The sequence below is a fragment of the Diaporthe amygdali genome (genome assembly GCF_026229845.1).
Source record: "Diaporthe amygdali strain CAA958 chromosome Unknown NODE_26_length_719862_cov_65_716256, whole genome shotgun sequence".
In the NCBI taxonomy this organism is placed as follows: Eukaryota; Fungi; Ascomycota; class Sordariomycetes; order Diaporthales; family Diaporthaceae; genus Diaporthe; species Diaporthe amygdali.
In genome coordinates this window covers 620,684-642,295 of record NW_026517046.1, presented here as the reverse complement: position 1 = coordinate 642,295, position 21,612 = coordinate 620,684, and the positions used below count along the sequence as shown (strand labels likewise).

Sequence of the window (21,612 nt, the reverse complement as noted above, 5' to 3'; positions counted from 1 at the left end):
TGTGCCTCAACAAGGTCGAGTCCTGCCATCGCACCTATTGTTCGCGCAACTAATGGTGCGTGTCACAGCTTGCTTGTTACCACCTGCTGCAAGTTGCTTTGTCCAGAGGCCGCGGCAGGCTACCTGGGAATGGCCTGCCCTGCCCTGTGCAAGCCAAGCTCGATGAAGACATCGACACACTGTCGTGTCTGCGTGTCTGCGCGTCTGTCTGCAGGAGCGTGTGACGCTGCCCCTGGCTGGAAATAGCCACATTCGATCGCAACCCCAGCCGGGCAGCAAATCTGGTGGCCAGGCTTCTGACCGTTGACAGTTGTGATCGGCGGCGCCCAGGGCCCAGAGCTCGGTTCCATTGGTCTGGGATGGCAGGCCCAGGCTTCTTCTCGCGTGTTCTAGAAGGGGGCTAGCGCTCGTGAAGCTTCCCATTTCCCACCCCTCCTCATCTGATCAGGGCATGGGTGGTGCTGCACGCCCAACGCCCACATCCGTACTCGAGTCGAACTCACCACTAGCACTGACTGACATTTGATGCACCGCAGGGTGGCTTGTATAATCCTGATATCATTCCAGCCCTATCAAGCATATATAAGCAGACGACATCGTCGAACCTGCTGTTGGAGTGTTGTTACAACAATTAATCGCCTCGCAAAATCCTACCACACAGGCCTAGATGGTCAATTGCCCCGTCCTCGCACAGCAGCAGAGCCCTCGGGGTCACACAATCACAGGCACAGACGCTGCAGGAGCACATGCTCGAGGGTCTCACTTCAAGCTCCGGGCACACTGCGAGGATCTGCCAACCGTTGCATCCGCCGCTGCAATCGGGTTCCAACGCTATTCTCACCGACGTCAAGCACTACCTCACTGGGTGCCACACTATCTTCAACAGCACCAACACAGTAGGCATAGCTTGACTCGCCTATCTGTAGTCGATCCGTCATACTGCAAGTTCGCAGACGCGGACGCACAGGCACAAGCACAAGCACAAGCATAAGCACGCGCACACCACATCCCAAGGAAGAGGAGAGGCTTACATAGCCTGCCCTCTTTAGAATTTTCAGGTCGGTCAGACAATCAGGCTCGCACACCATGTCGCAACCACTCTTCGGTCTCGTCCCGGCAGGCCTGCCTGTGATCACCCAGCCGACTGAGACCCCTTCGCAAACATCCTTTATCTACGGCATCCCAACCTCGCCAAAGTCTTTCAGCCACGTCGTCATCTTCCTGCTGCCGGGCATCGTCCTGCCTAGCGACACCGCGGCGGCAATTTACCTCGTTACCCCGCCCGACCGCGCGCAGGGCCAGGAGGTGCCAAACTCAAAGTTCCTAGGCGGCATTGGCCCTGGAAAAGAGTCGGCCATCTTCAAGCTCAACGAGGCATCCGCTTCTGGCGGCCAGATCATCCTGGGAATCAGCATCGAGGACGCCGGCTCAGTGGCGAGCCGCATCACCGAGCTACAGGCTGCCAAGTCGTCTTCAGCTGCGTCCGGGTCGCTCGCCCTGGTCCCCGCCGGGGCTGCCGCAGGCCAGGGCCACCAGCAGCCCAGCACGCTGGTCCTCGCGCAGAGGATCATCAAGAACGCCTTCAACTTCCTGACCAGCTTCTCGGGCCAGGCCGGGCAGGTCGAGGTCGTGCCGATGAAGGCGTTCGAGGACTGGTGGAGGAAGTTCGAGAGCAGGGTGCGGAGCGACCCGGGCTTCCTGGAGAGGGATGACTGAGCCCAAACCGGGTTAAAGAAATTGAGCCTATGCGTGTTATGTGTGCGTGAAGCGGGAGGAGGGAGAGAAGGATGTGGCCTTCCTCGTCTTCGAGGGGCCAGGGGCAACGTGTTTAGCCTCGCATGTGAACATGCATGCAAACACCCGGCCGGCAACTGCATCGCTGGCTTGCCCGCCCTGTTTACGTGTCTCGTGATACCTGTCGTATAGCCGGGGTGGCAGGCTGGGACTTTTGAGATTTTGATCTACGGCTTTGCTGAGTCAGAGACCAGCATCATTCTCGGAATCCGTCGATGCAGTCAGACGAAAAGTGGGCGAGCCCCCGTGATATGTCTGTGATGTGTGCTGCGATGTCAGATATCAGATGTAAGATATTGGGAGATGCTCGGTGTTTGCCGGGAAGCCAAGGCTGTCGCGATACCGTGGACTTTTATCTGAGCAATTGGAGTGTCAGACGCGGAGGACTCACGCTCAGTCGAGGCTGGGCATCGTCTGGCCCCCACCAGCAGCCCTCGGATGCGTATCGCTCGCCGGCTCGGTCTTCAAGTCTTGTCGCTGACCCTGCAGCATTGAGCAATGGGGCAAGGACCTCATGAAAGAGCGAAGCTAGTCACAGCAGATGGATACAGCCGGAGTGAGGGTACGGAGATGGTCATGTGTCAGATAGAATAGACTACTAGCGAGAATATCCTGTAGCTATGACGCAAAACGTGTAGTACAACACAGCCTACGATGAACTCCAACACCTGTGGATCTAAGCTTTCCCGCGTGCCGTGCACAACTCCAAAGACCGTCGATGTGGAATCCTGGATGAACTTCGCCCTGCCAACGCCTGCTCCGGTTAAGAATGCCTCTAGCCCTCGCCAAAAGGTATTAAAATCATATAGTGTCTGAAAAGCAATGGTCGGTATGCCGTACATCAAATCCTAACAGTGGTATCTCCTGAGCTTCGTAAACATTAATCTTCTTGCAATGGTGCCATCAAGGGGCTCTTGAGCCTAGTAGGACTGCCGGCCCTGCTTCGTCGCCCTGCGTTGTTGAACATGCTAGGCGGCACAAGCCTCTCTCTGCTTTCCGTTCGCACGACCAATCCGGCTCGGTCAAGAGCAGAGCCGGAGTCGAACCGATCCATGGTCAGCTTGGGAGTGGCCAGCCCTGAGGTCCTGCCTAGCTTCGAGCCCTCGCTGCTATCGGAGTGCTCGTTCTCGTCCGAGTCGAAGTCGCCCAGCTCGAACTGACTCGCTTCGCCCTCCTCGATGACACGTTCGTAATGGGCAGAGTTCCTGCCGAAGAGCTTGTTTGTCAGGACTGACAGACCCCGCCCGTTCTTCTTGGGGCTGCCAGGCTTCTTCCATCGCCCAGTAAATCCGCCAAATCTGTTGAGGAAGCGCATCCTGCGATCCCTCTTCCGGAAAAAGTAGCCAATCAATAGCAAGATCAGAATGAAAAGAAGGAAGCTTGATGATTTGCTCGGTTTGGCATGGTCGACCAGGTCCTCGATCGCGTCGTCCCAATCGTCGTCGTCGTCATTGCCCGTCTTGAAGCTTGAACCGGCGTAATTGAAATCATCTGGCACGCTGTTGGTGTTACTGCCGAAGCCGACAGGCAGAAACTCCGTACTCCTAGGAGGGATCTGCCCAGCAGCATACAGGACCATGGGTCCCAAAGTCCAGCTGACCTCGATGCCGTCGATCTTGTCCACCGGCTGGAAGGGGTCCAGGAACCCTTTCTCCTTGGCTTGTTCCAAGGCGCTCTGCGACGCGTTGACGGTGGGCGTGTGGTCGAGACCTAGGCGAGGAACGCCAATGCCATCATGCAGGACGTTGATCAACCAGGATGCCTTGAAGCATGCCTCTTGGGCATTTTTGGAATGATCCTTCTTCTTCCGGGCATCGACTTTCGTATTCACAATGGTATCCCAATCCGTGGTGCAAAAGTCCTCCACCCTGCTCTGGTATGTCTTCAAATCGTACGCAGTGTCGCCTTTGCCAAAGACACCGTGTGTCGTATGCCAATACTCCGACACACCGACGAAGTGATTAACATCAAAGTCAATGGCGGGCACATGTTGGCCGTTCAACAGACATGGTTCATCCACACACGGAGTGTCTTTTCCCAGCAGAGGGAACGTGTGCTTCAGACAACTGGTAAAGTCCCCGGTTCCCAACAAAGCCAGATCCGATGGAGAGGGAGCATCGACAGGTTCTCCGGATGTCGTAGTTCGAAGCCCCTTTGGCAGGCATGGATCGGGAACTTCCTTAACATCGGCATCGTACATGTCCACAAGCTTCTTGACATAGTTCTCGCGGGCCTGATTGACGCCAAATCCGAGCCATGTCGCCGTAAAGACCTTGTATTCTGACCGTTCTCCGTCCAATGTCCGCATCCGCAAAAGCTTCAAATCGTTGGCATGCTTCGCGGCCTCAGTTGCATTTGGTGCGAAAGCGATCTGTGCCGAGGCACCACCCATGTCGAGGAAGCCGTATGTGTTGTGGCCCTTGCCGTGGTTGTGGTCTTCTGGACGGTCGAAGCCGCCCAACAAGTAGTTCGTCGCTATCCAACCGTATAATCCTTCTGTTTCACCCGGGATGACCTGGATGTGCAGGTCGCAATCGGGAAGGGAGAACTCGGTGTTGGCACGGAGATAGGAGCATATTTCGCGGGTGAGGGCCGACTGTTGAACCTTGGGAAGTAGTCGCATACCGGCCGTGGCCATCAGGAAGATGGGCGTGTCGTCGACCTGGTCTTTCGGGATAACATCGAGAGCGTGGTCGACAAGGCCCTTGAGGTGTTCAGGGCCAACGGCGGTTGGGTTTTCGCCGTAAGTCGATACGCCTGGGTGTATCTTTTTGGTCCATTTCTTCTCCGTGTGCAGTTTTGGCAGGCTACTTAGTTCTTCTTTCGAGGCGTGCTTCCTGGCCTTTGCGGGATCTTTCCACTTGTAGATGTGCAGCCGCGTTCCCGAGGAGCCAGCGTCCAGGACGATGCCGTACCGCCCTGTAGTAATGACAGATTAGCAAAAATAGGCGCAGTGGGTGAAGTTTGGTTTCAGGCGCAGTACATTTCTTGCCCATTGGGACGGCGCGGCGTGGTCGCTCGTTGCCGAGATTTTGTGCAGTCAGTCGATAAGCCTAGGTCGATGCCGCGTCGCTTAATCGGAGGCTGTAGTTTTCGATGTTCGGCAGAAGAGAATCATTCGGGAGGACACGATCCAGCGAGACGAGATAAGGACCGATTCGTGGAGGCCTGGGAAAAGGGTGACTGACGTCGCCAGGGCAATCGCGAAACGGGGAAGGGAAGATCGCTGTCCCAAATGAGGAAAAGGGTGATCGGGGGGGTTGCAGATCAAGGGGACAAGGAGGACGGGCAGGTGGTCGTTGGTCGTGGTCGTGGGTTGGGGATTGCAATGCACACGCAACGACGACGACAACAACAACAAAGAAGGCCAAAGTTAAATTTTATTTCTGGTAGCGAGTGAAACGAAGTAGATTGCGACGAGGTGAAGGGTATCTATCGATAGCGAGGGGATCGACCGAGTCGAGTTTATGCCAAAGACCAAAGTTTCCAAGTTGGTGAGAACGGAGGCAGACAGACGAGGACGAGACAACGGCTGGGCTGCAGTACAGTATGTAGTCTCGGTCAGCCCAGGCAGGTGGAGCGCGAGTTGCACTCGCACTGTCGGGCTGGTTGGCACATCTCGTGCCGAGCAGTCTCACAGCACAGGCACACGCAGGTTGGCTTTCCCCCGTGGGCTGGGAACATCCTGTCTTTGGCTTCTAAGAATAGGGGCCGACTGACCAATCCCCTGGTATGTTTTAGTGGCAAACTGCGCCAGCCGTCTGGATTCTGGTGGCCGCCCGCCCGCCCTGACATCCAACATCCCATTGCGACGGATCCAGCAGCACTCAAGCTTTCCAGGTCGAGACCCGCCAACACCAGCTATCAGACGAACAGTGTGAGCCGCAGGCCTGCAGGCGGCCAGCCACCGGCCCTGGTAATCTGGCACTGTGCAGCTGTTTGGGTGGTTGGCTGGGTCGGCGCAACTGACAGAACTTGCGACGAGTCCGCGTAATCACACACCTGGGCGCCCCTCTCCTCTCCAGTCCTCTCCAGTCCTTTCCAGTCCAGCCAGTCCGGTTCGGCCCAGTCCTGCCTTGCTAGTTTCCTGCCCGCCCGAGGGAGTGACAATAAGTGGATGGCCTCACCTCGTGTTGTTTACGGCTTCATGCACGAGACCATCACCTCACATACGAACAGCCCCGCGTTTCGACTTTATTATGGGGTCTCCCATGGCCAAGCCATGGCAACTGACGTCCCGCAATCACATCATCGTGCTGCTTGCACACAACAATCTGATCGATCGTTGGCGATCATAGTCTGGGTCCAACAAACCTGCCAGACTTGCACACCTGCACTGAGCAAAGCTTGGTTTCTCCGGCACTAGTTTTATCGTCTTTGCCTCATCCGCACAGTCAGTCCGTCTGTTGAGTGTGCTCGTGGGCGGATCTGTCCTAGACATGGAGCTGCTTCGGGCCAAGTGTATTATTTGTTCCAAGGATGCGCGCCATCAGTTCTACCATTACATTAGATCAAAGAATTGCCGCACTATTCATGTTGTCTCATACAGTATACATACTGTCTCCGACCCACCCGCACTCCTTTTAGTTGACCTGCAACTTAAGAGTCCCCTTACTGTTGAAAGATAACGACGACAATAAAACAACCAAAACGCCTTGCTAATGAAAGACAAAAAATAAATCAAAACACATCTCCCACATAGTACCAAACCCGAGTACCAAGCGTCTTCCCTCAATGTTGGTTTTTCCCCCCCACGTGGCGAGTTACTTCAACGTTATTTTCCCAGGATTCCCACCCGTCTCTTCTACTAGACCTACTCAGCGGGATCTTATCGTGACATTCCGCTCGGACGTGCATCCAATTGCTCATGTTTCTCATTTACGGTCGCGTCTCCGGGCTAAGGCTTTTCAGCAACGCTGCCCTGCAGAGGCTACCTACAGTGGCACATGTCAGGTTTGATGCACTGCTCCAGAAGATTTTAGTATTCTAGGCCTTCATGCCGCTTTGCAGCAGCCTTGGGATGTCGTGAATATCTCGAGTTGACAAGAATTCGACGATCTGGGCCGGTGTGGCAACATGTTCACTCCCGTCAAAGTTCGACTTGACCAGTTCCCAGAGCAAATTCAGAGCCGCGGAAGCGGCTTTGCATTCGCCTCTGGCGCGGTCCAGCTGCTCCTTCACGATGATATCTCGAGTGATAATTTCCTGGAGAAATGCACACATTTGCTGATTCTCCTGCTTTAGTTGGCGGTTAGTCTCAATAATGGGTTCATAGTCTGAAACAACGATAGACGGCAGACTGGCCTCGCTCGCGTTGTCTGAACTCGTATCCTCTAGCTCGTAAACCGGATCAATAGATGACAGGCTCCCTTGAATTGATGCATCCAGTTCATAAACGGAGACGATAGATGACACACTCTCTTGACTTGATGCATCTAGTTCATAGACGGGGCCGTGATCACCATGCGCCTCCTCCGCTATCGCAGGCAGTTGATGCTGGAGTATCGCCTTCTCCTCCTTGGTGAAACCAGCCCTACGCCGTCGAGACCTGGAAGCACGACGCTTCCGCGCAGGGAACGGTGGCTGGCAGCGAAGAGGGTCAGGCAACCCTGCCGGGAACGGTGCTGGCCTGCTAGATTTAGAGGGAATGGTCAATATCGGATTGCCAGACAGCTCACTTACGGCCGGAAGTTCAGATCTCCTTGTCGCCCGAGCAGGATGCTGAGCGATGCACGATCGCAGGTCTGAGATGGCTCGCTTCCTCTTTAACTTGGGCGGAAGAGGACTGATCAAAGGATACACCCGCGCTAGCACCGTTGGAATATTGTTAAAAGGGAACATTTTCACTGCAGGCCTCGTGGCTGCTGTTGAACCCAGCTCTCCTGTGACAATTGCGGTGTTGTGGTGAAAGTGTTCCTTAATTAAAATCATCACCTCCTTCGCTGCGGCTTTCGAAGGTCGACTGATCTGTGCAGTAAGTCGAATACGAGATCGCTGATTGCCGAGCTTTAAAAGGCAAGCAAGTGTTTGCAAAGGCAGCAGACAATAATAGCCTTCAAAGCGAGTGTTGAAAAGAAATTAAATGCTTTCGGGCTCTGAACAATCGATTATAATAGCGGCCTAGCCTTAAGCTACAACCCATTCAAAAGCACAAAGAGCCATATCAAAGCCTCAACTGTCTATAAAATTGAAAAGATACAAAGACATTGCTCTCTGACCACAATAGCATTGAATCGAGTACAAAGATGAGTAAACCCATGTACTCCTGATCTTCATTAGCGATACTCAGGTCCAACGCCTTGATGTGCCGTCGAACCGAAAGCTGGTACACCGGGGCGGTGCGCTACTAGAAACATTGTCAGTGTCCCAAGAACACAACTCAGCAAGGCAAAGATTTACCTCGGGGCCGCACCGGGGGAACAAATGACCCTGCCAGTCCCTGGCTCGTTTTCAGATGAGAGCTCAATCCTACTCCTGTGAGGCTCTCGGTGTTTGCCCGTGGATTGTGCTGCATCTCACGCAAAGGTTGCCGCACTCGTCCCGACCCATGAAGTGGTACTGGCGTACCTGACACAATTCCGGGCACCGCTGACAGGCCGAGACCGTCAGCGCCCGGTCGTTGTCGATGTGCTAGAGGCGTCATTGGTGCATCCACTGCTTAAATGTTAGAAGTTTAAGAAGCCACAGGTTCTGGCTTATCACTTGCCCCTTGGCATCGCCGGCCTAGTCCAAGCTCCAACACGAGGGTCCGACGCCATCATCTGGGGCTGAGCAGGCAAGGCTCCAGGGCGCTCCGTTCTCTCTACATACTGTGTTGGACGAAGCGGTGTTGCAAATTGATGTTCGTAGGCTCCACGCTCTGCCTGGGCAGCCTGCTGGGCAGCGTAAGAGGAACCACCTTGGAGGGTTGTGTCCACGGCGTCAGACGCGGCGTCCTGTATATGGCCGAGCATGGCCCTGCGTTTGAGCTTATCGTATAGTTCTTGCGTCTGAAGCAGCTTTCGGTTCTTCTCCTTGTATGCCTGGACCAATTCCTCATTCTTCCTGTTAAGGCTGTCATGGTCGAGCGCCATGCCTCACGAATGTCAGTTATGCCTGCAGCACGAGATCCGTGTCTCCGAGACTTACTGGCCAACTTGTTCTGAAGGTTTGTGAGCTGGGCGTTTGCATCACTGATGATGTTGTCGAGGGAAGTACTCAGCTCAGAGTAGCGGCTGGTGAGGACCTTACAGCGGTGGCTTTCCCAGGTCCTTACACACGGTCTCGTTAGAACGCGCGAGGATTCATATGGCTCGGTTGGTGCGGCGGGAGGACGAACAGATCCTGTGTCATCTGGTACGACCAGAAGCTCAGTGCTCGTCCTGCACATTCCATGATGGCCTCTGGACTCAGGCCACTGAGAACACTGGTCTTGTAGTCCTCACTGGGGTTGAGATTGGTGATGACGGCGTCGTCAGGTCTCGGCAGTGGTGACTGACATGCCGGGCACCTCCGGTGTTCAGGGGCGCTCCCATTAAAACCGGAGCGACTGACGCAGTCAACGCAGAATATGTGACTGTTTCGTGGTTGACGACTTAGCAATGTTGATCCGTGCAATGGAGAGGAAAGAAGGCTGCGTACCTGCAGGTAGTTACCAAAGCCCGCTCGCGCAGTTCCACCCGACATTTGATTTCGTTGCACCTGAGGGCATGCTCCATGCTTACTGAAGCCGCCTTGGTGTATATCACGCGTTGAGCGTGCGTGTTGGGGTGAATTTACATGTCCGAAATTGGGTAAAGTGTTAGGCAGAACCTGCCCAGAATTTCCTGGATCGAGACCCAAAGATTGAGGTGGACTCCCATTGTCATTAGAAACAGGTAGCTACCTAAGCAAGCTACTAGACGTGAGGTTCGTGACAGCAAGAACGGTCTGCTTGGCAGGGATGAAGCTGCGTGGGTACCTTCTGCCTGGCTCTTCCCCACCTGCCCTGCCCCTCCTGCTGTGGCTGAAGCTTAGCTTAGCTTACCTCACCCAAGCTTATGTTGACTTCATTCCAAGACAGTCTGAGGCCGAAACACTCTTTGAAGCAGGCGGGTTGTGTTTTCGAGGCAGACGAACAAGCTGAAGGGAAGCCTCCAAAGTTAGTCTTTCTCATTTCCCTCCTGTCCCGAAAATTATACCGTGCAGAAGGATGCTAAAGACTTGAGTAAGATGGCGGAAATCGTGGCAACCCAGACACCACCCGTCCTCGACGGACATGTGCCTTCAGAGAAGGAGAAGAAATATGACCGCCAACTTCGACTATGGGCGGCGAGCGGCCAAGCTGCTCTAGAGTCGGCAAACATCCTGCTTTTCAATACGGGCTCAGGTACCGTCGGCGTCGAGGCCCTCAAGAACCTAGTGCTACCGGGTAAAGTCATGCCCTGAACACCCGCCATTCATATCAAAGTTAACCTTCAACTCCAGGAATCGGCCGCTTTGCGATTATTGATGATGCCGTGGTGCAAGACGCTGACCTTGGTGTCAACTTTTTTCTCGACGAAACTTCCCTAGGCAGGTCACGGGCTCAGTCTTGCACAGAGCTCCTTCTCGAACTGAACCCGGAGGTCCAAGGGGAATGGTTTCCAAAGAACCAAGTATGTGGTCGCTATGATCCCTCTGAGCCAGTGTGATACTGTCAAGGTGGCCCTACTGATCGTGTGTTGCGAGCAGGAGCCGTTGGAGCTGGACAAGATCCTCGCGGCATCGCCTACTTTCACAATGATCATGTACACGTTGCCAATCGACCCAGCACACTTGAAGGTACTGCAAGGCTACGGACAGAGTCATCTTACACCTTTGGTCGCCATTCACTCGGCAGGATTGTACTCGTACTTCCGCGCGAGCCTCCCCGGCCCATTTCCTATCGTTGATACTCATCCGGACCAGACCGCCACTACTGACCTGCGACTCCTCTCTCCGTGGCCTGAACTGCGTGAATTTTCTGCGCAGATGACGAAGGATTTAGATGCCATGGACAACCATGAGCACGGCCACATACCATATGTGGTCATCCTGTTGCATCATCTTGAGCGGTGGAAGGATGCCCATGGTGATTATCCCAAGAATTACGCCGAGAAGACCCAGTTCCGCAAAATGGTCGCGGATGGGGCAAGGAGGGATAACGCGGAAGGTGGCGAGGAAAACTTCGACGAGGCGGTCGCGGCCGTCGTGAAGACCGTAGTGCCCACTAGTCTTCCATCGAGCCTAAAGGAGGTGTTCGACTACAGTCTCACTCAGCCAGTACGTTCCATTGAAGATGTTAATGCAGTCGATAGCGAGAGACGCTAATGTGGGATGGTTCAGATCGAGCAAAGGTCGAGCTTCTGGATCATCGCAGACGCAGTGAGGCTATTCTACGAGAGACATGACTGTTTGCCACTGCCGGGGAACGTACCAGACATGAAGGCGCAGTCCAAGGTGTACATTCAACTTCAGAGCATCTACAAGGCCAAAGCTCGGCAAGACGTGGCTGAGGTGCTGGGCATGGTCAGACAGCTCCCAGGTGGCGAAGATGTGGATCCCGGAGAGGTCGAACTTTTCTGCAAGAATGCAGCCTTCGTCAAGCTCATCAATTCTGGAGCCACAGGTGCTGATCGTCTCGCCCAAGTCGCCAGTAAGCCTTGTCATTGCATAGACATGCCTCATAGCCCCACATCGGGTGGAAGGGAGGTGCACGTGTGCTGACCAGCGTTGCAGATGAGGAACTAGACAACGACGCAAACATGGAGGCTATGATGATGCCTTTGTCCTTGATCCCGATATACCTGGCCCTCCATGCGACGTCACACAACGCTCAAGCGTCGTCAGAAGAGATCCTGGAGAAGATCGGAGACACTGTCCCAAATGCTGTCAAAAACGAACGACTTGTGAAGATGTCCAAAGAAGTTGCTCGTGCTGGCGGCGGAGAGTTGCACAACACATCTGCTCTGACTGGTGGGATGGTGGCCCAAGAGGTCATCAAGATCATCACGAAGCAATACATACCAGTCGACAATACCTGTATCTTCGACGGCATCAGCAGTAGATGCCAGGTACTTCGCCTGTGAACAGACGAAGCGATGACGCTTTGCATCGGCTTTCTCTCAAAGAACCTCACAGGAATCATTCAAAGTCCAATGGAAATACAACCAGTGTACTTTCCTGCCTTCCCGCCCCGGCGCTGGACGACTATGGCTTTGCCAATGGGAGTCGGGAATAGCTGACGGGCGCTTGGAAGGTATGGGACCTGACGCGGCCCTGTTCAGACATCAGCAGGCACGAATATTCCAAAATGGGAATGGATCCCTTGGCCAGAGAGCTTGGTTCGATCTCCCGTCATCCGGACCGTGGCATCCAAACCAGGGCAGGTCTTTACAAATAGATGACGAACTTGTCGGGCCGCAAGTCCTAGATTGCTAGCAGAGCCACTGCAACCCTGGAATTGCTCCTAGTACAAGGTGCCATTAAGCAGAATGCGGCCGTGTGGCCTGGGAATAAAATTCACACAGTTGCTACCAGTCATTAAAATAACTTACTCGCTACCGATGGTAGAGCCGGTAGGTGCAAGGACGCCCGCGAGAGATAACGCAAGTAGCCGCTGTGTCTCTGGCTTGCTTCGGCATGCGTGACAACTGACATCACCGAGTCTTTCGACTCAAGAACATGCCACGAAGGCTGTGAGTATGAAATTTAAGCCGCGGAACCGGGTACTTTCTTCATTTGTCTCGACTTTGTTGGTCCATGATGCTCCCGTGCGGGTACCTCCGTACGAGTACCTCCAGTCCCAGGAACCCAGAGCTGGGTGTTTTGTTCCTGGATTTTCCCCTGTCGATTAGAACGAGCGGGATCATATCCGTAAAACACACTTGGGCTGACAGGTGTGGGTGGGCCTAGGTTGCCGAGACTCTCAGAAAAACATGGCTGGAATATCCACGCACCCCAGGCATACCTCAGGTTTTCCCCTGGGAGCATGAAAGGCGAGATTGCGGTCGGTTTCGAGACGGCATAATCGATGCTCTTATTGGGCGGTATCAACACAGCCCCGGCTACAAGCATCGCTTAGAGAAGCATGACAGCTGTCTTCCACCAACATGGACTGCCCGTGTGGCAGCTCGGTTGGGCTTCGAGGTCAAATTTGACAGCTCCGGCACGGTAGCCGGCAAGCATGACGAGATGAACCGATTGTTGCAGATGTATAGCGCTGGGACCCGCCTCGTGCAACGACAGTCGGCTAAGAGCAGGGCGTCATCAGAAAGTGTTGGATGCGACATTCCATCGCGCTCCACTACCGATGATTTCAAGGCTCGCCTATTTGAAGGGCCAGCACATTTGCACAAATCGGCCACTTATCATGTGGACATCAAATTTGGACAGTGATACTGCATTTGGAAAATCTGGCCGCCTCGCGGGCCTCAATGCCGTGACTATGCCTCTGATTCGGCACACTTGCACAAATTCCTCAAAAGCAGGCGAGGTATATGACTGGTATCGGCGGTGTCGCCGCCCATTGGCCTGCTCGGCCGCCGCCCTGTCCATATGCGGAGTGTCCTACTGCAATGTCAGGCTGAGGATTGCCTTAATTGGGAAATCCGATATGGGTCTCGCTATGGCCCACTTTGTTTGAATCCGCACTTCTTATATCCAGACAAGTCGAATGTGGGCGGCAAAGACCACTTGAAGACGCCCTGAAGATGAGTCGAGTCGCCAACACTCGTACAGCACAACACCAAGCCCCAGAAATGGGCAGCGAAGGTACAGCAGGGGGAGCTGCCCAAAGGTGTTTCAGATCGTCAGGACACTGGGAATTTCCAGCAATTACCCGCGACCTGACGGATGATTGGGTGGACAAAATCGGCAAAGAGACAACCCTGCTCATCTGATTTCTAACATCTGACCTGCACATCTCTGATGATCATATGCAAACAGGCTCGCTTGCCTAAAGGTCCATAGCACCTGCATGCGGCCCCAAATCACCCTACATACACAGCGCGGAATACTATGTACACGATGTGTGCAACATGTGGGGAAGGCCAACTGCGACTGTGACTGGCTGGGCGGCTCGACTCCTCCGTCAAGTGTCGCCGAAAGTTCTACACATCACAGTTTACCGGCGAGGCCACAACATGTTGCACCCCACCAGGGGAGTGCTACTCCCATAGCCTGCCCCTTACTCATCAGTACCGGGACGCCAAGCCGCTACCGCCTTTCAACCGCCATCGCCTCATGCATGCAGTGGACCTCGTGAGACAAAGTTGTACCGCGATGGGATGTGGGGACCGAGGCGCCGGAAGGGGACGGGAAGGACGCGAGTAGCGGCAGGCGGAAATCCTTCCTTTGGCGCCGAAGAACAGGACACGCACCCATCACCTAGCAATGCTTCAGTCCGGGGTACACACCTAGGCGAGCGAGTCTTTCGAGGGTGTCAGCACTTGATGCGCGTCACCAGGTGTTTCTTTCTGGGGTCTTTTGCGGGGTGAACGGGACGATCGCGGCGCCAATCCAGGGACGACGAGTGAGCGGCGTCAGGGACCAGCGCATGTTGCTGGCTGAGATGCTCATCGCAGACAACTGTGCCCAGACGTCTGGCCTCTGTGCTGGTCCAGCCGAAGTCTAGAAGCACTCCACAACCATCGAAGGAAGGCCTTCTGGTCCCCTGCGAACGTTGAGGAGCCCATAAGGAGTGGGCCAGCTGCAGAGTACTCCAGAGGAGTGGCTTTCCCACACCGACTTCGCCCGAGAGGCCACTTCAAATGGTTCCCCAGACAGGCTTGCCTTAACGGGCACTATCCCAAGAATGGGGACGGGCGCGAGAGGCGACCTCAAGTCGGCTTTTGAGCGCTTCGGGCTTGGGCCGAACCACACACATTGCATGTTGAGAGCATCGTGGTTCGGGCGCCGTCTCTCGGGACCCATCACGCTGACTCGAGGTTGCTGACGCTAATGTCGAATACGTCTTTGAAGCTTCACATCATGGGACAAGACGCGCAGGGCCGAGATTCCTGTGTCAAGGCTGAGGGCGCCGTCGTGGTGAGCTACTCGTCCATGGCCCAGTCGAGCCGCCTGGAAGCGTCGCGGTGGCTCGAAGTGCTAGTGACTAGGTCCCAGAGAATGGCCATTCGCGGGCTCCGCTTCAGGCAATGATGAACATCTTGCCAGGGCAGGAGGCATGCCACTCAATATCGAGCTGTCAATTAACCGACGCTGGCCACGACCGAAATACTGCCACTGCTGTGACCATGTAAGGTATGGTCCTGTGGTCAAACCAGAAGCCCAGGTCAATGGCGCCGTGCAGAGGCTACCTCTCCAGATTGCCGTGGGCGATTGTTCCACTGATTGGCCCAGAACGTTCGATCATCCATTATTCCCCATCATTTCCATGGCCAAACGCTACCGCAGTACATGCGGCTTTCCCCACAATGTTGGATTCAACGTCGTTCCCCCTCCACTACGGCGTGTGCAAGTTACACAGCGCACGCTGATGTCCAACAAAGATCGATGGAGATGGCGATCTCTCGTCATGAACCACTTCACCTCCTGTGTCACTATTACAGTTGAGCTTGTGCCTGTCCATCCTGCACGGCAGCCTGTCGGAAAGACGGCCATGTCCTGTGACTCAGGGACGGCATCTTGCCGGCCCACACTGCAACGCAGTGCAAATGTGTGAGTGGCGCTGAAAGAAGGAAGTTCCAGCCCATGACAGTTCAGCACAGGTACCCATGTTCACACGTTGATTAGAGTTTGTTAAGGTTGATTCCCTGCTCTACATCGGCTCACCCATGCTCGTGCCCCAGTCCTTGTCGTGCCACATCCCCACGATCCTTGCCTGTTCCTGTTTTGCGGTACTCTTATGCCTCCATCGTCTGTCTGCTACGAGCTTGTTCCTTTCCGTTCCCCCTCACTGATTTCCTGCCGAAGCCGACCCATGCTCTTCCAGCAGTCAGCCGACCTGCGTGCCACCCACGGTGCTAACGGGCCAGTGTCATGTAGGTACATAGCGACGTCTTTTCTGGACTGGCGAACGGGTGCAAATCAGGTATCTACGGCTGGGACATGGTGGCGCTGTTCTTCATCTTTGCTCGTCTGGCCCTGACCACGAGTTGTAAATAGGCCCTGCTGTGGTACAGCATTTTGACAGTACAACTGCGAGTACAAGCTGTCTCCGAAGCTGCTTGGGCTGGGACAAACTGTGCAGCCATCAACGGGCTCCCCTGCCCCTCTCCTTTTACTGTCATTACCTGAGTTTTACTCACCTGTTCCTCTGCCCCTTCTAAATTCTACTCACATTTCCCTCAAGTTCAACCAAGATTAGCCTCTAGGGCCCTGGCGGTTGACCGTATACCCGTTGGGGTTTACTTTGGGACCGATTCCTGATTTCAGCGGTCTGGCTCGTGAACTTGTCTATTCCAGACGCTTCCTGGCCAGTGAAATGCCCTGTTCTTCCTTTTTTGTCTCTCACTCTGGCCTGGACTTGACCGAGCATGGGGAACTCGGCATTGACCAGTCCCCTTTGCCCTTCGTCCTCCTCTTCGTCCCCCCCCCCCCTTTTGAACTACCTGAGGTACAACACATCCCCCTCCACACCAGGTGGATGGGAACTAGGATTAGCACTGCATAGTACCTATCGCACACAAGGTCCCTTGCCAAGTTCCACCTCTCACGGCCCTCGGTACAACACCGCGATGTGAACAACTAAATTGTTCTCCATTCTCGGCCCCTGTCGCCCTGGGTCCCCAAGCTTCTCCGCAGTTCTGCACATCCCTGGCGATCCGTCACTCAAAGTCCCATCCCCACAGTCTAATTTATTGACCCTTGCTCACCTACACTGGCACGCAAGGTCAGTATATAACCATTTGCCCCCATCCTGCTTCTCCTCGATTTGGGCTACCTGAGGGCAGAAGAAGTCCTCGATGGTACTCTCTGTGATGGCCAAGCTTTAGATCAGCTTCATTCTTCTGTTTGCTCTTGTATATACCACTTGTCTATGATTGTATATGCTTTCACGATATCAACACCCGGACTACTCCACGCCATCAAACACTGATCTCCATTTCCCATCATGGCGCCGGCCACTTCAACATCCGCCCAAGGTGGCATGTTTCACACCTTCCAGGGTGTGACTCCCAGGAAACCAGCTTCAGAGCAACAACAAGAGAACCCCAAATCTAGCAGTTCTGCTGCGGCAAAGAGGATAACAACGCCCCATGCGTGTGCTGAGTGCAAACGCCGCAAGATGTCAGTTGCCAAACACGTAGTCTACAACACTTGGGCTTCTCGACTAACACGGCTTCTACCAGTCGATGTGACGGCCAACAACCTTGTGGCCAATGCCTCTCGAGCCGTGCTCCTAAGCGTTGCTTCTACGACAAGCACCGCCAACGCGTGATCCCTTCACGCAAGTAAGTACTCATCGGCCACCGCAGCAGAAAGGTCCTAACCAGTACAGAACCCTTGAGGCTCTATCTCAGTCGCTGGAAGAGTGCCGGTCAATTCTGAACCGGCTATATCCCAGCCACGACGTCCAGTCTCTCCTGCCACTCTCGCGGCATGAGCTTCTAGATCTTCTCGACCGCCCTTATATCGACACATCTCTACACGGACTTCCATCACCACCCCTCACATCGCCAACTCTCAATGGCGAGCTTGATTCACCGATCTGTTCTACCTCAGGTGAGACCTTGTCCAACCTCGAGCAGTTGCCTGGCCGCGATACAGAGTGGGACGAGGAGCGGAGAGGCAGGGAACCAATCCCAGTGGAAGCGGATGATGTCAACGCCCTTTCACTCTCTGTCGACCGACAGACCTCCTACCTGGGAGCGTCCTCTATCAAGGCTGCATTGATGGTCATGCTCAAGGTCCAGCCTCAGCTCCGAAATGCTCTAGCCGCACCCCTCAATACCTCTGAAATTCCACACACCTTTCCCGCAGCTCGAACCAAGTCATCGACGCAAAAGGACCCACAAAGGATCCCGTGGTCATGGAAAGGCCAAACTCTCATCGACGCCTACTTCAAGAGGATCCACGTATTCATCCCGATGCTTGACGAGACGTCTTTCCGGGCCGACTATCTGGAGGGTCAGCGATTTGACGTTCCCTGGTTGGCTCTTGTCAACATGGTGTTCGCAATGGGCAGTATCGTGGCGATGAAGTCAGATGATTACAACCACGTCAACTATTATAACCGAGCAATGGAGTTCTTGCCTCTGGATGCCTTTGGAAGCAGTCACATCGAGACTGTACAAGCCCTGGCCTTGATCGGCGGCTACTATCTCCACTATATCAACAGGCCAAACATGGCCAATGCCGTTCTCGGCGGCACCATCCGGATGGCAAGTGCCCTTGGTCTTCACAGAGAAAGCCTTGCGCAGAGCACCAGCGACGTGTCTGCTGCTGAGACCCGGAGACGCACTTGGTGGAGCCTGTTCTGCTTGGATACGTGGGCGACCACAACTATGGGCCGCCCCTCATTCGGCCGCTGGGGATCTGCGATCAACATTCGAGCTCCTGAATTTGGAATTAACTCCTCCCGAGACTCGTCCCAGCACGCAGGCATCCTGCCTTTGATTGAGAACATCAAGTTCTGCAAGATCGCAACTGCCATCCAGGACACGCTGGCTGTAGCGCCCCTCGTCTCAACCGAAGACCGCCACAGCCTGGACGGCCAGCTAGTCAACTGGTACAGCAGCCTGCCCTGGCTCCTGCGGACCACAGATCCCTGCGCGGAACCGCTCTACATCGCCCGCTGCATCATGAAGTGGCGCTATCAGAACCTTCGCATGCTCCTCCACCGCCCGGTGCTCCTCAGCCTCGCCAGCGCCAACGCACAGGAAGCGACAGACGTGGACATCGCGGCGGTCGAGACGTGCCGGGAGCTCGCCAAGCACACCATCGACGACATCGCGCGGGAGTGGACGCGCAACCAGATGCAAGGGTGGAACGCGGCCTGGTTCCTGTACCAGGCGGCCATGGTCCCGCTCGTGTCGGTGTTCTGGCAGTGGAACAGCCCGCGCGTGCCCGAGTGGAACAAGCAGATCGAGACGGTCATCGAGCTCCTGGACGCCATGGAGGACTGGTCGCTGGCGGCGCGCCGCAGCCGCGAGGTCGTGTGGCGCATGTACGAGGCCAGCCGCACCATCGCGCACACGCGGTCCGAGGCGTCGTCGGCCGCCGCGGCCGCCGCGCCCCTGACGCCGGGCTCGCTGCACAGCCTGGCCATCAGCACGGACATGGGCGCGCTCCTGGCCGGGTCGCCGGGCTCGGAGCTGCACATGTCGCCGATCGGGCTGGGGCCCGACGGCATCCCCATCATGGACATGCTGGACCAGCAGGGCCTGCTCATGGACCACGAGGGCAGCATGTACTGGGGCCAGGCGGCGGACGACATGGGCCTCGACCCCTACTCGGCGGCAGGCGTCCACGACGGCGGCATGGGCTTGGGCCACCAGCAGCCCATCGACTACGGCATGCTGACGGGGGCTGGTGGCCACCCCGGCTCGCTGGACGGCGCCTATCCTTTCGTCCACTGAGCCCTTCGTTGTGGGTCACGGCCGGGAGTAGCAAAGCGGTACCGTGTTTGGTTACATTTTCCGTTTCCCGGCTGATACTCTGCCATGCGCTAGCGGGGATCGCGGGTCGGATTCTTCTTTTTCCCTTTCTCCTTTTTTTGCCCAGTTGAGCATGGTCTCATCATTTTTTGTACATACCCTCTTTTTCCACTTCTTCCTGTTATGAGCGGGCTTGCTTGGGTGCTTGCTTGCATGCGCTTTCCTTACGATGTTGACGAATCACAAAAAAATAAGGTCATGGAGGCAAATTGTGTCTTTCAATACACCGAGGGAGGACACAAGTCCGAGAGACATGGCTGAGAGATGCCTCGGGATTGGCTACGATTGTACGTATGGGGTGGACGGTTGGAACACTAGCCCCGGCCGAGATGCAGTGAGCCGGCCAAGGCAGTACAGATACTTCACAGGGACATTGGGGGAAGCAGGTGTCTGAATATCGATAGGAAGCAGTTTGATGAATAGTCAGGCCCTCGAATACTATCAAGTTCTCAGGTCGCACACACACCCAAGAAAAAAAAATAGGCCCAAAGCTCAGCCAGGCAAGGATCGCAAGTGATGGAACAAAACACATTGAGCCTCCACCTGAGGTGGTGATTGTATTTTTCCGGACCACGTCACTCACACCCTCTTGCTCGGATATTGCGAGACATGGCCGTGGGCGCGAGGCGCAGGCGATCGATCATGTACCATGCGTTTTTCTGTTGAACCACAGAATGCAGGTCCGACACCTGCTGTGTGAGTGTGGGGAGACGTGGGCGTAAAGACATTCTGGCTTGGCTATTTTTGATATAGCACATGCGGGTTCTCGACGCCACCGAGAGGAAGAATGGGAGTAGGAGGGCAGATGGTGTGTGCCCCGCTGCCGCTCCCCATGGGGAAACTGTGCATGTTCATATCGGGGCGGGATCTCTGGTGTGCCGTCCCGCCGGCCCCCCACCCACCAGACATAGGAAAGGCAAAGAAGTAAACAACCACCAACGCCAGCCGGAAGCGAAATTGCGGCGCGGCTACAGGAAAGGACTTCTTCCTTTCGCGAAGCCCGTTGAATGGAGGGACGTGCACAAAAAGGAAAAGATGGCATCCTGAACCCTGACAGACGTGGGCAGGTGTCTCCCTGCCTCGTCTCGTCAGCATTTTGTCATCGGCCGAGGGGGAGGGATATTGGGAGGGTGGCACAACGGTGCGTTCGATGATCGCACGCGTGAGGGAGGCGAGCCTATCGTGCAGTTTTGTTGGGCAGAGGAACTTTACCTGGCCCCTTTCATCTAATTAGTGGCAAATGTCTGCTTTCCCGCGTATGGTGCAGTCCAGACAGGCATGGCATGGCCTCTCGTCATGGGAGATCTTCTGCTTGCTGTCCTCATGGGATCAACCCCGTCTGGCAAGATCAGCCTCCATGTCGACGCGTCGTGGCGCTCAGTCGGGGACGAGGGCTCGCCTCCTAGCAACCTTGCAACCCAGTACGGCGGGTAGCAGTGGCTGAGTGGTAAGTAGGCCACCATGTCAGAGAGTTATACGTGTAGATAGGCCAAGGGTGGTGGAGATCACAGCCTTCCAAGACAGACTGGGAACTGATCTCCCCCTGGTGTTCTCGAGGGAAGTCTATCGATCCTGCCCACAGATCCCCTGTTGTGGCCTTGGCTGAGGGTCCCGGCCGGCAGGAGCTGGAGGGAGGATGCCGCAGACTGGCTGACAGGCTGGCTAGCTGAGTGACAGGAGGGGCGATGGAGAGGGAGCTCGGCGCCGGTCTGGTGGAATCCGGAGACACCTTCGGACGGGAGACATGAGCTGTGTGTTTCCTGATGGGGACCCATGACTCAACGTGGAGGCTGGCGAGTGCCAGACGCCTAGTCAGTGCCGTTGGGTAGTATGGCACGTCATGGCGACGAGATGGATGGCAGGTGACACATTTGGCGCCCCTGTTGTCCCTCTCAGTTGTCTCCCCTGGGTGTTGTGCCAAGTGTTAAGCACCGTTGCTTTGAGTAGCACACGATGGACTTTTACCGAGAGGCATGGAATTCTTGACGGGTTTTCGATGGTATTGGCAGGATTGGGCGTATAGGCAGGGGTGCATGACAGGCCATGGTCAATGGCAGGTCAGACAGGCGATCGGCATGAAGGAGGCTTAAAGGTAGCATGCGCGTGCTGATCACAAAAAGAGCTTGGCCAGGAAAGGATGGCAGCTGTGGGGCGCGGTGCGGTGCGACTGTGCGAAGGGGGGGGGCGCCTGGCGCCTTGGGGAGCACTGAGAGGTCCT

The 21,612-nt window shown here is 55.4% G+C and overlaps 5 protein-coding genes across 5 annotated transcripts; 3 read left to right on the top strand and 2 right to left on the bottom strand.

Annotated features, from left to right (window-relative positions):
- Window positions 1-1,086: 1,086 nt before the first annotated feature.
- On the top strand, window positions 1,087-1,716 carry J7T55_010222 (uncharacterized protein; the record flags this gene model as incomplete). Its single annotated transcript, XM_053131425.1, has 1 exon — window positions 1,087-1,716. One exon carries the CDS (start codon window positions 1,087-1,089, stop codon window positions 1,714-1,716), a length of 630 nt encoding a protein of 209 aa, XP_052990648.1.
- Window positions 1,717-2,674: 958 nt separating this feature from the next.
- On the bottom strand, window positions 2,675-4,790 carry J7T55_010221 (golgi apyrase; the record flags this gene model as incomplete). Its single annotated transcript, XM_053131423.1, has 2 exons — window positions 2,675-4,713; window positions 4,778-4,790. The coding sequence occupies 2 exons, from the start codon at window positions 4,788-4,790 to the stop codon at window positions 2,675-2,677; spliced, it is 2,052 nt and encodes a 683-aa protein (XP_052990647.1).
- Window positions 4,791-6,780: 1,990 nt separating this feature from the next.
- Window positions 6,781-9,491, bottom strand: J7T55_010220 (E3 ubiquitin-protein ligase CCNB1IP1; the record flags this gene model as incomplete). Its single annotated transcript, XM_053131422.1, has 9 exons — window positions 6,781-7,423; window positions 7,477-7,557; window positions 8,058-8,137; window positions 8,194-8,233; window positions 8,362-8,382; window positions 8,605-8,869; window positions 8,923-9,044; window positions 9,113-9,349; window positions 9,415-9,491. 9 exons carry the CDS (start codon window positions 9,489-9,491, stop codon window positions 6,781-6,783), a joined length of 1,566 nt encoding a protein of 521 aa, XP_052990646.1.
- A 493-nt stretch (window positions 9,492-9,984) lies between these two features.
- J7T55_010219 (uncharacterized protein) lies at window positions 9,985-11,861 on the top strand (the record flags this gene model as incomplete). The annotated part of the gene is made up of 5 exons (XM_053131421.1): window positions 9,985-10,183; window positions 10,240-10,409; window positions 10,486-11,055; window positions 11,119-11,428; window positions 11,512-11,861. 5 exons carry the CDS (start codon window positions 9,985-9,987, stop codon window positions 11,859-11,861), a joined length of 1,599 nt encoding a protein of 532 aa, XP_052990645.1.
- A 4,988-nt stretch (window positions 11,862-16,849) lies between these two features.
- On the top strand, window positions 16,850-19,316 carry J7T55_010218 (uncharacterized protein; the record flags this gene model as incomplete). Its single annotated transcript, XM_053131420.1, has 3 exons — window positions 16,850-17,025; window positions 17,088-17,189; window positions 17,237-19,316. The coding sequence occupies 3 exons, from the start codon at window positions 16,850-16,852 to the stop codon at window positions 19,314-19,316; spliced, it is 2,358 nt and encodes a 785-aa protein (XP_052990644.1).
- Window positions 19,317-21,612: the final 2,296 nt, after the last annotated feature.